This window comes from Gigantopelta aegis, chromosome 5 (genome assembly GCF_016097555.1).
Source record: "Gigantopelta aegis isolate Gae_Host chromosome 5, Gae_host_genome, whole genome shotgun sequence".
NCBI lineage: Eukaryota > Metazoa > Mollusca > Gastropoda > Neomphalida > Peltospiridae > Gigantopelta > Gigantopelta aegis.
Window position 1 is genome coordinate 27730685 of NC_054703.1, and position 14032 is coordinate 27744716.

At 43.6% G+C, this 14032-nt stretch overlaps 1 protein-coding gene across 1 annotated transcript; it reads left to right on the forward strand.

Moving 5' to 3' along the window:
• The first annotated feature begins 11392 nt into the window (after window positions 1-11392).
• Window positions 11393-12538, forward strand: LOC121373044 (succinate receptor 1-like). The gene has a single exon (XM_041499486.1). The coding sequence runs from the start codon at window positions 11393-11395 to the stop codon at window positions 12536-12538; it is 1146 nt and encodes a 381-aa protein (XP_041355420.1).
• Window positions 12539-14032: the final 1494 nt, after the last annotated feature.

The following is a 14032-nucleotide window of genomic DNA, read 5'->3' on the forward strand; positions in this document are numbered from 1 at the left end:
TTTAAACATTGATTAATGGAAAATACTTCAGGACCCCCACCCCTCACCCCTCCACCCATTATGATGAAAGAAAGAAAGAACTTTGTTTTATTTAACGAAAAAAGAGAAAAGAACTTTGTTTTGTTTAACGGCACCACTAGAGCACATTGATATACTAATCATCGGCTATTGAAGAAAAACTTTACAAAAGACAATTAAATTTGTTGTCACTATTGTGCCTTCTGTTTTTATTTATACACAACAATAAGCTTGTTAAACATATATTTTAGATCTCCAGATCCAAAAAAAAAAAAAAAAAAATCACTTAGTTTGCTCTCATGAAGAGCATTTTAAGTTTATACTAGATTCAGAACCAATTTTTTCAAATTTGATTATCTGCCTTGGAGTAAGGTGATAATTTATTTTATTGTTAAAGCTGTATTAACCAACGTTACTTAGCTTAGTAACTGGTTTAACGTGTCCATATACCACTAGGGTTTCGAAACGCCTATCCCGAGTCCGGCCTCCGATAGGATCGGGGGTCTGACTCGGGACAGGGATAACCTAACAAATAGGGTGAATTTTAAAAAATTTAATATTAACGCCAACCAATGTTACTAGCTAAATAAAATGCTGGATTACAGATTGTAGGAATACATATTGTATTCATCTGGATTAGAAAATAATGCAAGAAAATCTATGTTTTAGTAATTATGTCATTTAAAAATAGGTGTTTTTTTTTTACCAGTAATTAGTCAAATATAAATGTGTGAAAGCTGGATGATAGTTCCAGATATCACAACTATTAAAACCTCCAACTACAGTAGGCTATAAATAAAATATAGTTAGGAATATTGGTGGCTGCCAAAGGTTTTGATGATTCATTATGAAAATCAGCATGACCGATGGATTTGAAATTCCCACACCTGGTAACTTGAAGACACACACACACAGCATACATGATTTCCTCCCAACACTAATGTTCAGGACATTAAGTCATTACTTCATACAGGTACAGTCATGTTGGTGTTTCCTTCCTCAGACAGTGCATTATTTTATTTTTTTCTCTTCATAATCTAGGGATCAGTCAAGTGTATGCGTTTTAATGGAATTTGTTAAAGGGGTACAGGTACTCTGGCTATCTTTGTTGTCTATATATATGTATTTATATCCGTGGCGTTTATGTCAATTGATATGCTGCAGGTATGAGTTTTAACCACATATGTTACTATTGTCGTCTATGAGATTTGATTTGGTAGTATTCCCTCTTGACTCCCTGGCTATAAACTGTCTCTGGCTGGCTGTTTTGTTTTGGCTTACAAAGAAATAGCAATAACAATGACGACGTCTGTAGATGATGACAATGGGGGTTGGACGTTAATAATGCTTGGCCACATGCTTGGTATTAAGTATGTGTTGCTAATTAGTTGCTGAATAAAGGCTGATTGTGTAAATACATGCCGTTTAATCAGCAATGATTAAACCGAGTATATTTGCAGAGTCCATATAGTTGTATAGAAGAAACAAACAGTTGAACAAATATTAACCGAACGGTAAAAAGTTTGTTTTATTTAACGACAGCCCTAGAGCCCATTAATTAATTAATTAATCATCGGCTATTGGATGTCAAACGTTTGGTAATTCTGACTCGTAGTCATGAGAGGAAACCCACTACAAGTTTACGTTAGCAGCAAGGAATCTTTTATATGCACTTTCCCCACACACAGAAAAACACATACCAGTTGTGGTGTATTGGTTTAAACGAGAAAAAAAAAACACCAATCAGTTGAATGTATCCTTAACCATATGTCCGACGCCATAATGGTATAACCGTAAATAAAATGTGTTGAGTGCGTCGTTAAATAAAACATTTCCTTCCTTCCTTTATATTCATGAGACAGTGCAATCATGAACGTTAGATCTCATGTATATAATCATAGGCAGTAAGTACTGCATGTAGCTGAGTTTTAATCCAATGGTGCTCTAGTGGTGTCGTTAAGCAAAACAAACTTGAACTTTTAACTTTAAATCAAAGTTCTCAGCTGCCTATCCACTACGCCATTGACATTGGGAAGGCTTCCTTTTAAAACTGCTTCACTGTACCCGACTAGTCGGGAACCATATTAATTTCAAGCAGTAAGTAATTAGTCTAATAGAACTTATTTAAAACATACGTCATGCGTCTTATTGAAATGAATTGGATATATATTGATTAATATCTTCAAATAAATATCAACTTTTGCAGACTTCTCTTCATTTTGAAGAAACCCAGTTCAGAAACGTAAGGTATGTAACACATTTTATCTGGGACAAAATGAGTTCTTTTTGTAGTTATTCTTTTAGGTTTAAATTCGAATTTTAATTTCCTGTCGTCTTTAGAGGGCTTGTCTTAAGTTTCCATTGAAAGATGTTTCCACCTAAAGGAGTCGTTTTGTAGACTAAGTAATTTTATTTTTGTTCAGAATACCGGTATTGGATTTTCCAATATGTTTGCAGTTGTTTGCAGTTGTATGCTAATGTTTGTAGAAGTAATTTTTCATTTTCTTGTTAATACATATCGTTTTGGTACGCATGAATGTATTGGAAAGAAAACAAAATCCGGTTTGGGATATCACCTATACAGAGATTGGTCACATTCGAAACAAGAAAAGGTATTTTATATTGAATTTTAGTCGCCAAAAGGGCTATGTTGGTTGTTTTACGACACCACTAGAGCACAATGATTAACTAAACATCTGATATTGGATGTCAAACATTTGGTTATTCTGACTCATTAAAAATGTTTGTTTTGTTTAACGACACCACTAGAACATATTGATGTCAAATGTTTGGTAATTTTGAAAAAGTCTTAGAGAGGAAGCCCGCTACATTTTTTCCTCATTAGTAGCAAGGGATCTTTTATATGCACCATCACACAGACAGGATAGCACATACCACGGCCTTTGATATACCAGTCGTGGTGCACTGGCTGGATTCTGACTCGTAGTCATCAGAGGAAACCCGTTATCAGCAAGGGGTATTTTATATGTACCATCCAACAGAAAGCACATACCATGGCCTTTGATCAGTTGTGGTGAACTATTTGAAACGAGAAAACCGATCAGAGACACATGTCATAAATTAGTTAAAACAGGTAAGTTATTTTCACTTATTTTAGTTTGAACAGTGACTGTGTGTATTAGAGAAATTAATTTGTAGTGTGGTGCACTGGTTGGAACGAGAAAAAGCCCCAATCAGTTGAATGGATCCACCAAGGTGGTTCGATCCTGCGACGCAAGCACCCCAGCGAGCACTCAGCCGAATGAGCTAAATCCCGCCCCTTAGCTCGAGTGTCCTCTAGCCGTACCTACAAGACCACTGCTACAGGACACTCGAGCTACCCGATTTAGGTAGTAAATACCTTACATTGGCCGGAAGCTAGGGACAGTCACTAAAACGATAGTATGAAAAGTTAACTTGTTTTCCTTATAACATGTAGTCTGTGGGCCCATTGGGCTATTTCTCGTTTCTGTTGGAAGGTCCCTTGCTACTAACGAGAAAATGTAGAGGGTTTCCTCTTTAAGACTATATCAGAAGTACCACGCTTTACATGGAATAAGCGTTGATTACTACACCAGTGTGCTCTACTGGTATCGCTAAGCAAGTCAAACTTTTGCTAACATTATCTTTTTTTCAATCACTGGGTTAGTTTTATTACGGTCCCGCGGCTGCTTAGTTTTGTTACAGACCCCGTGGCTGCTTAGTTTTGTTACGGGCCCCACGGCTCCTTAGTTTTGTTACGGACCCGCGGCTGCTTAGTTTTGTTACAGACCCCGTGGCTGCTTAGTTTTGTTACGGGCCCCACGGCTCCTTAGTTTTGTTACGGACCCCACAGCTGCTTAGTTTTGTTACGGGCCCCGCGGCTCCTTAGTTTTGTTACGGGCCCCGCGGCTCCTTAGTTTTGTTACGGGCCCCGCGGCTCCTTAGTTTTGTTACAGACCCCACAGCTGCTTAGTTTTGTTACGGGCCCCGCGGCTCCTTAGTTTTGTTACGGGCCCCGCGGCTCCTTAGTTTTGTTACGGACCCCACAGCTGCTTAGTTTTGTTACGGGCCCCGCGGCTGCTTAATTTTGTTACGGGCATCGAGGTTGCTTAGTTTTACTATGGACACCGAAGTTGCTTAGTTTTGTTACGGACCCCGCAGCTGCTTAGTTTTGTTACGGGCCCCGCGGCTCCTTAGTGTTGTTACGGGCCCCGCGGCTCCTTAGTTTTGTTACAGACCCCACAGCTGCTTAGTTTTGTTACGGGCCCCGCGGCTCCTTAGTTTTGTTACGGGCCCCGCGGCTCCTTAGTTTTGTTACGGACCCCACAGCTGCTTAGTTTTGTTACGGGCCCCGCGGCTGCTTAATTTTGTTACGGGCACCGAGGTTGCTTAGTTTTACTATGGACACCGAAGTTGCTTAGTTTTGTTACGGACCCCGCAGCTGCTTAGTTTTGTTACGGGCCCCGCGGCTCCTTAGTTTTGTTACGGGCCCCGCGGCTCCTTAGTTTTGTTACAGACCCCACAGCTGCTTAGTTTTGTTACGGGCCCCGCGGCTCCTTAGTTTTGTTACGGACCCCACAGCTGCTTAGTTTTGTTACGGGCCCCGCGGCTCCTTAGTTTTGTTACGGGCGCCGCGGCTCCTTAGTTTTGTTACGGGCCCCGCGGCTCCTTAGTTTTGTTACAGACCCCACAGCTGCTTAGTTTTGTTACGGGCCCCGCGGCTCCTTAGTTTTGTTACGGGCCCCGCGGCTGCTTAGTTTTGTTATGGGCACCGAGGTTACTTAGTTTTACTACGGACACCGAAGGTGCTTAGTTTTGTTACGGGCCCCGCGGCTGCTTAGTTTTGTTACGGGCACCGAGGTTACTTAGTTTTACTACGGACACCGAAGTTGCTTAGTTTTGTTACGGACCCCGCAGCTGCTTAGTTTTGTTACGGGCCCCGCGGCTGCTTAGGTTTGTTACGGGCCACACAGCTGCTTAGTTTTACTACGGGTATCGAGGTTGCCTAGTTTTATCACAGGCCTCATAGCTGCTTAGTTTTGTTACTAGTCCCGCAGATGGTTAGTTTTGTTACGAGCCCCGCGGGTGCTTAGTTTTGTTACGGACCCCGCAGCTGCTTAGTTTTGTTACGGGCCCCGAGGCTCCTTAGTTTTGTTACGGACACCGAGGTTGCTTAGTTTTGTTACGGGCGCTGCGGCTGCTTTTTTTGTTACGGGCCCCGCAGCTGCTTAGTTTTGTTACAGACCCCGTGGCTGCTTAGTTTTGTTACGGACACCGAGGTTGCCTAGTTTTGCTATGGACAACGAGGCTGCTGAGCTTTGTTACGGGCACCGAGGTTGCTTAGTTTTGTTACGGGCCACACAGCTGCTTAGCTTTATTACGGGACCCGCGGCGGCTTAGGTTTTTTACGGGCCACACAGCCGCTTAGTTTTATTACGGGCCCCGAGGCTGCTTAGTTTTGTTACTGGCACCGAAGTTGCTTAGTTTTGTTACGGGCACCGCGGCTGCTTAGGTTTGTAACGGGCCACACAGCTGCTTAGTTTTATTACGGTCCTCTTGGTTGCTTAGTTTTGTTACGACTCACAAAGCTATTTACTTTTGTTACTGGCCACACAAATGCTTATTTTTGTTATGGCCCACAAAGCTGTTTAGGTTTGTTACGGCTCACACAGCTGTTTAGGTTTGTTACAGCCCACACAGCTGTATAGTTTTGCTGTGGCCCACACAACTGTTTAGGTTTGTTACGGCTCACACAACTGTTTAGTTTTATTACGGCCCACACAGCTGTATAGTTTTGCTGTGGCCCACACAACCGTTTAGGTTTGTTACGGCCCACACAGCTGTTTAGGATTGTTATGGCCCACACAACTGTTACGGCCCACACAACTGTATAGTTTCGCTGTGGGCCACACAGCTGTTTAGGTTTGTTACGGCCCACACAACTGTTTAGGTTTGTTACGGCCCACACAACTGTTTAGGTTTGTTACGGCCCACAAAGCTGTTTAGGTTTGTTACGGCCCACACAACTGTTTAGGTTTGTTACGGCCCACAAAGCTGTTTAGGTTTGTTACGGCCCACACAACTGTTTAGGTTTGTTACGGCCCACACAACTGTTTAGGTTTGTTTTATTACGGCCCACACAGCTGTATAGTTTTGCTGTGGGCCACACAGCTGTTTAGGTTTGTTACGGCCCACAGAACTGTATAGTTTTATTACGGCCCACACAGCTGTATAGTTTTGCTGTGGCCCACACAACTGTTTAGGTTTGTTACACAACTGTTTAGGTTTGTTACGGCCCACACAGCTGTTTAGGTTTGTTACGGCCCACACAACTGTTACGGCCCACACAGCTGTTTAGGTTTGTTACGGCCCACACAACTGTTTAGGTTTGTTACGGCACACACAGCTGTATAGTTTTATTACGGCCCACACAGCCGTTTAGGTTTGTTACGGCACACACAGCTGTATAGTTTTATTACGGCCCACACAGCCGTTTAGGTTTGTTACGGCCCACACAGCTGTATAGTTTTATTACGGCTCAAACAGCTGTTTAGGTTTGTTACGGCGCACACAGCTGTATAGTTTTATTACGGCTCACACAGCTGTTTAGGTTTGTTACGGCCCACACAGCTGTATAGTTTTATTACGGCCCACACAGCTGTATAGTTTTGCTGTGGCCCACACAACTGTTTAGGTTGGTTACGGCCCACACAACTGTTTAGGTTTGTTTCGGCCCACACAGCTGTTTAGGTTTGTTACGGCCCACACAACTGTTACGGCCCACACAGCTGTTTAGGTTTGTCACGGCCCACACAACTGTTTAGGTTTGTTACGGCCCACACAACTGTTTAGGTTTGTTACGGCCCACAAAGCTGTTTAGGTTTGTTACGGCCCACACAACTGTTTAGGTTTGTTACGGACCACACAACTGTTTAGGTTTGTTACGGCCCACACAGCTGTTTAGTTTTGTTAGGCCCACCAGATGTTTTATTCGGTACTGACACCGAGGCGTTTAAATCTCGTTCTGGTTGGGAGCCGATACCGGGGTGCGAACCACTAAGTTTCCGAGGCCGGTTGTAAGAACAATACTGTGACTAATAACCATTTGTCTCATACTGCATGGGAGGGCGGGACGTAGCGCAGTGGTAAAGCGCTCGCTTGATGCGCGGTCGGTTTGGGATCGATCCCCGTCAGTGGGACGATTGGGCTATTTCTCGCTCCAGCCAGTGCACCACGACTGGTACACCAAAGACCGTGGTATGTGCTATCCTGTCTATGGGATGGAGTATATAAAGGTTCCCTTGCTGCCAATCGAAAAGATTAATAGGCTGCTATGTAATCAGTTATTCTTGTACGAGGCGTTCATTTATTTGTGGATTCGTCTTAAGAACCACAAAAATAGTAAGAGAGGAAACCCGCTTCCGCCAGACTAAGGGCTACTCTATTCAACTAGCAGCAATGCACCATCCCAGACATACCACGCCTTTGTTACACCAGTTGTGGAGCACTGGCTGGATCGAGAAATAGCCCAGTTGTCCCACACGGCGAGAATCGATCCTAGACCGATCAGTAGAGCGCTTTACCACTAGTAGTCTGGGGGCTGAATCTACCCCCACCCACCAACCCGCCCAAAAAAAAGAAAAGAAAAAAAAAGCGAGGCTTAAAGGCGCTCAATCACAGATTTAGTGGGTCATATTTCTCTAAATTATTATAAATCGATTTCGTTCTACCCGACCCGAGAGAGTCAAAGCGACCACCATGGTCAGTGGAGATCAACTTTGAAAAATACATCCCCCCCCCCCCCCCCCCCCCCCCAATAAATTTGATAATTTACTAACGCTAAGACCACGGTCCCCTTTAAAATTACGTATATCGCTCACAGAATGTATCTATATTGTTTTTACACATATCTCTATACTGTAATAGCATGTATCTATATTGTTAATACACATATCTCTATACTGTAATATCATGTATCTATATTGTTAATACACATATCTCTATAATGTAATATCATGTATCTATATTGTTAATACACATATCTCTATACTGTAATATCATGTATCTATATTGTTAATACACATATCTCTATAATGTAATATCATGTATCTATATTGTTAATACACATATCTCTATAATGTAGTATCATATATTTATATTGTTAATACACATATCTTTATAATGTAATGCCATGTACTGTATTTGTATTTGTATTCATATGTATACGTATTCAGGCCCGTACGCAGAAAGTTATAGGGGGGGGGGGGGGGGGGGAGGGGTGCGTAATCGACGGCCCAATTGGGGCCGGAGTTGCTAGGGGGTCCGGGGGCATGCTCCCCCGAAATTGTTTTTAAATCTAGAATGCAGGAGATGCATTTTCCTGCATTCTGGGAAGTAAATTTGTTTACCCCCACCCGCACCCCTCTGCGTACGGACCTGCTATTATTTGTACCCTCCTGTAAAGTAAAGTTTGTTTTATTTAACGACGCCACTAGAGCAAATTGATTTTTTTTTTTTTATCTTATCATCAGCTATTGGACGTCAAACATATGGTCATTCTGACACTGTTTTTTTTAGAGGAAACCCGCAAAGGATCTTTTATTTGCACTTCCCACAGGCAGAATAGCACAAACCATCACCTTTGTAGAACCAGTTATGGATCACTGATCGGTGCAAGTGGTTTACACCTACCCATTGAGCCTTGCGGAACACACACTCAGGGTTTGGAGTCCGTATCTGGATAAAAAATTCCATGTCTCGACTGGGATCCGAACCCAGTACCTACCAGCCTGTAGACCGATGACCTAACCACGACGCCACCGAGGCCGGTCTTTGTACCCTCCTGTAAACCATCTTGTCAAAATCAGAATATGTATGTTTCTCTTATCTGTTCTGTCAATACTTCTTCCCCCACGATTTCCCTCTCATAATGACGTTATTAATTTAAAGGGACAGACCCTAGTTTTTAAACGCAAAGCATGTTTTTCACTATTAGAGCAGTTTATGATCACTGAAATCAAACATTACTTATATTTTATTGTTTAGATTATCCATTTCCGTATTTCAACGTCACAGACTCTTGGTTTATTCTGTTGTATCCAAATTTGTTACAGGTTTGTAAATTAACCAAACTTAGTTTCCATTTTTTACGGGTTGAAACTAGAGTCTAAGTGAAAAATATGCGTTTGATTTTAAAAACTAGGGTCTGTCCCTTTAACCAATAGCCTATCATTCGACTTTTTTTTTTTGGATTCGTTTACCGGAATTTCTGATTATATGGTTAGGTAATAACCTCTAGATAAAAAATCATCGGATAAAAAGAAAAGAAAAAAAGAGACAATTACGAAAACATTACGTAACTTTGAAAAAAAAAGCCCCTTCTCCCTCTACTTTGACGGTTCGTAACTCATCTGGAGATTCCCCCACCCACCAACGTATTAGTTGAATAGCCCCTAAAAAGGGGCAATGAACGTCTGGTTCCACACACATTTTGTTTGTGTTTGAACGTTGATCTCTTAAATCCAAGGGTAGATGTTTAACGACACCCCAGCACGAACAATACATCGGCTATTGGGTGTCAAACTGTGGTAGATGTTTAACGACACCCCAGCACGAACAATACATCGGCTATTGGGTGTCAAACTGTGGTAGATGTTTAACGACACCCCAGCACGAACAATACATCGGCTATTGGGTGTCAAACTATGGTAGATGTTTAACGACACCCCAGCACGAACAATACATCGGCTGTTGGGTGTCAAACTGTGGTAAATGCAAACAATAAGGCAAATTTGAGAAAGACAATCATATCTAGAACAAATTGAGGGGGATAACTCCGGAACGGAAGGACGCCTGCATGTTAATCGGAAGTTACGTCATAAATTGCGGCATCAATGCACTCCTTTTGGAGCCCTTTGCCAGTATTTTTATTTTTTTACCAGACAGAAGTGAACACTTTTATTTTCGGGTGTTTATCATCATTTGAAATGTGTTAAACTACTAGCTTGTATGCCAACCGTGTTTGAGAACCGAATGACTGGTCGAGAAAAAGGCCATGTTGACTTAGGTGAGTACGTAGATAAGTAGATAGATAGATCACACACACACACACACACACACACACACACACACACACACACACACACACACACACACACACATATATATATATAGATAGATAGATAGATAGATAGATTACACAGATGTATAGATTAATAGATAGATATATACATAATACCAATATCTTCATTCATTTATATGGTTGTTATATGTATACGTCTACGTATTATTTCTACCTACTTACCTATCTTCATTCATTTATGTGCTTAGTGTGTCTTCCTACCAATCTATTTACCTACGTACGTACCTACTTATCTACCCATCTATCTATCTATCCATCCATCCATCGATCGATCTGTCTGTCTGCCTATCTATGCATGCATATAAACATGTACGTATCTATGTATGCAATGTATGTATGTATGTATGTACATGTATATATGCATGTACATGTATGTATGTATGTATCTATGTATCTATGTATGTATGCATGCATGTATGCATATATGTATGTATGCATTTTTATATTTTGAATATCTCTATTGTATGTATGTCGGGTTTTGACTTAAACATACATATATGCAATGACGCACTGGCTCATATTAAAATCCTTTATTGCCTTCACAAATTTCCTCATGCCGTTACCGAGACCCGAACCTGTGGCACCCAATCGCCCACAATTGTTGGGCCGGAACGCTACCAATCGGACCAACTACGTTCCACAACATAGAACGATCGTTAGTCGACCACATTCACACCGGTCCAACAACCACGCGGTTCTAAGGCCCCATCATGGCTTGGCAACGTTTGACTTGCATGCAGATGTGGACAGATCTGTATGTATGTATGTATGTATTTATTCTCGTTCCAGCCAGTGTACCACGACTGGTATATCAAAGGCCGTGGTATGTGTTATCCTGTCTTTAGGATGGTGAATATAAAAGATCCCTTGCTGCTAATTGAAAAGAGTACCCCATAAAGTGGCGACAGCAGGTTTCATCTCTCAGTATCTGTGTGGTCCTTAACCATATATCCGACGCCATATAACCGTAAATAAAATGTGTTGAGTGCGTCGCTAAATAAAACATTTCCTTCCTTGTTTAACTATCGATCAACCCATGTACCTACGAACTTACATACCCGTGTATCTATATATCTACTCCCCCCCCCCCCCCCCCCCCCCATCCCGCCAACCGTCCGTGTGTCTGTCTATCTAGCAACATGTCCACATACATACCTACCTATCTACCTTTTTGTTTTTATTCGTTTATTTATATGATTATTAAGACGATTATTGTTATTATTGCATTACAGTATTGGTCAACATTACACAATGGTGTCGAACATCACGTCCATTCCCTCGTCAATGAACACGTCTGCAAACTTCCTGAATTTTACCACGTCTACCGATGCTCTGGAAGAAGTGGTGGAATTAAGCACGGACTATAACGGAAGTGACGTCGGCGGCTGGCCTTATTTTGATCTACTCGGCCTGGAATACTGGGTGATCGTCGTGATCGTCGTCTCGTTTGGCTTGGTCGGAAACGTCCTTTCTTTTTTCCTCCTGTCTGACAAACAGTTCTCGTGCCTCTCCTACCCAGTTTACCTAAAGGCGCTCGCCGTCTCCGACAGCCTCCAAATGATCATACAGAGTGTCCCAGAGACCCAGGAGACGTTCGCGTTTAGTCTTATCAGTAACAGCTACGACGTCGTCTGCAAGCTGTGGCAGTTCGCCAGATACAACACGTTGCTGATCTCTCCCTGGCTGGTGGTTGGGCTTACTCTGGATCGCTACGTCTGCGTCCTGTTCCCACTGACACGTTACCGATTCTGCACCAAGAAGAAGGCTCTGATCTTCTGCTGCTGTCTCGCTCTTGTTTCCGCCCTCACGATGCTGCCCATTCTGACGAGCGTCAAGCTTGTCGAAGGTTACTGTCGCGGCCCTCCCGCCGTGTTCTTCGTGTTCATCGTCGTCCGTCTTGTTCTGTCCTCAACCCTCCCCTGCCTGCTCATCCTCTTCTTCAACGTCATCATCATCACCCGCATCCAGCGCAGCGCCGAATTCCGGAAGATATTCACGTCGTCGAGGTCGAGCTCCACTCGCACGCACAGCAACGAGGACAGTTCGACGCGCCCTCTAATGCTGATTTCGGTGTTCGCGTTCGTCACCCTGCTGCCCCTGTCTGTCGCGGAATGCGTCGAGGTCCTGCTACAGATCACAGGGATGGACGCCAAGGCTGAGATTCTGTCGTCGAAGCTCTGGCCCATCTTCCACGTGATCTACTTGCTGAATTTCGGGATGAATTTCTACATCCTCATGGCAAGTTCGCGCAACTACCGGAAGATTCTCGCAACGAAGCTGAAGTGCTCGATTTCCCGACCAGTGTCTCGACCGAACCCGGAACGGAATCCACCGATCCCGACTGTCGCTACGTCGTCATCTGATGTTTCCACCCTGAGAGCCGAAAATATTAGCTAGAATGGAAAGGGAAGAGGGAAGAAAGGGGGATGGAAGTTTATTTTTGAAAATATCTGAGAACAATTTAAGCTACGGATATTTGTTGTTTAACATATGGTTATTTCCACTAATGAGAGAGAGAGAGAGAGAGAGAGAGAGAGAGAGAGAGAGAGAGAGAGAGAGAGAGAGAGAGAGAGAGAGAGAGAGAGAGAGAGAGAGAGAGAGAGAGAGAGAGAGATATATTAGGGAAGGGAATATAGCCACTGCCGCAAGATGGGTTACTCCTATCTGGAAACTGGAAACTCTATTTGCGTGCCCCTATCCACGAAGGTTCAGGCACGCCCACTACGGATTTAGCCTCTGACTTCGCTAATGTGACTAACTCCGGAGCGGGGGGGGGGGGGGGGGGGGGGGGGGGGGGGGGGGGGGGGGGGTAAGTTCGAGGTGGGCGGAATTTGGAAAAAAGCCATTTAGCAAGCGCGGACCAAATAGCAGACACTTCGCAAACTTGAAGTAACACCGAGTGGGAGCCGTGTTCTGATTGGCTGAATTTCGATTCCTCGGTGAAGCCTGTTTTTTACCTAAGTCTACAAAGAGTAACTGCATACCAAAACATGTCTGGACTCTAAATTTTGACCCAAAATAGTTAAGACTGCTCGGCCAAAAAGTTTTTAAGGTGATTTTGAGCAATTGAACGGGCGCCAAAATAAAATGCGTTAGACTACTTATAAAAAAAATAAACATAAGAATTTTGAACTGCTTCCAAAACGTTTAAAGTCTAACTAGCCCAATAAAAGAGGTTAGTACTCACGGAGGAAAGGTTGACTAGGGGGAGGAGAGCCAAACCCTGGTGTCCAGATGGGGGATCAGCTGGTGTATATCCGGCTTCGCTAGCAGTCTAGTGATCACAGGATACTGTTTGTGGAACACCTTCTTCATCAGGCGATGAATCGAAATGTTGTCCATTTCTGCAAACAGTAGAGCCTGGCTGTAGCGGTTGTCCAGATGATGGGTAATACTCACAGCCGACCGCCCATCCTTGAAGGTCACTGGGTGCATCTCAAATTCACCGTCGGCGTTCGGGATGTCCTCAAAGTTCCGGCATCGGGGTACTGCCAAGAGGTGCTTGGTGTCCAGGACATCAATGACAGCGCACTTGGAGAAGCGGCGATCCAGTTTCCCGTGCAGAGTCCAGGAGTCCATGGATTCACCGGACTCTGCACCTTCTGGTGGTGGCGGAGGTTGTTTTGGTGGTGTTCTAATATTCGGAACGGTTGTCGCCACTTCTGCCTTGCGTTTTCCAACAGCTCCTTGGCGGTCCGGGATAGCCATTGGTGACACCGGTAAAATTGGTGACACATCAATGCTATCCAGAGTATGACGTGGCGAAGTGCTGGATCGAATCGGAGTTCTAGTTACACTAGCCTCGTGAACTTGGGCCGCCTCGGAAGTGGGAGCTAGGCCGGTCGAAACTGGCTTCTCTTCCTTCTTCTCGCTGGAGACTGCAGGAAACGG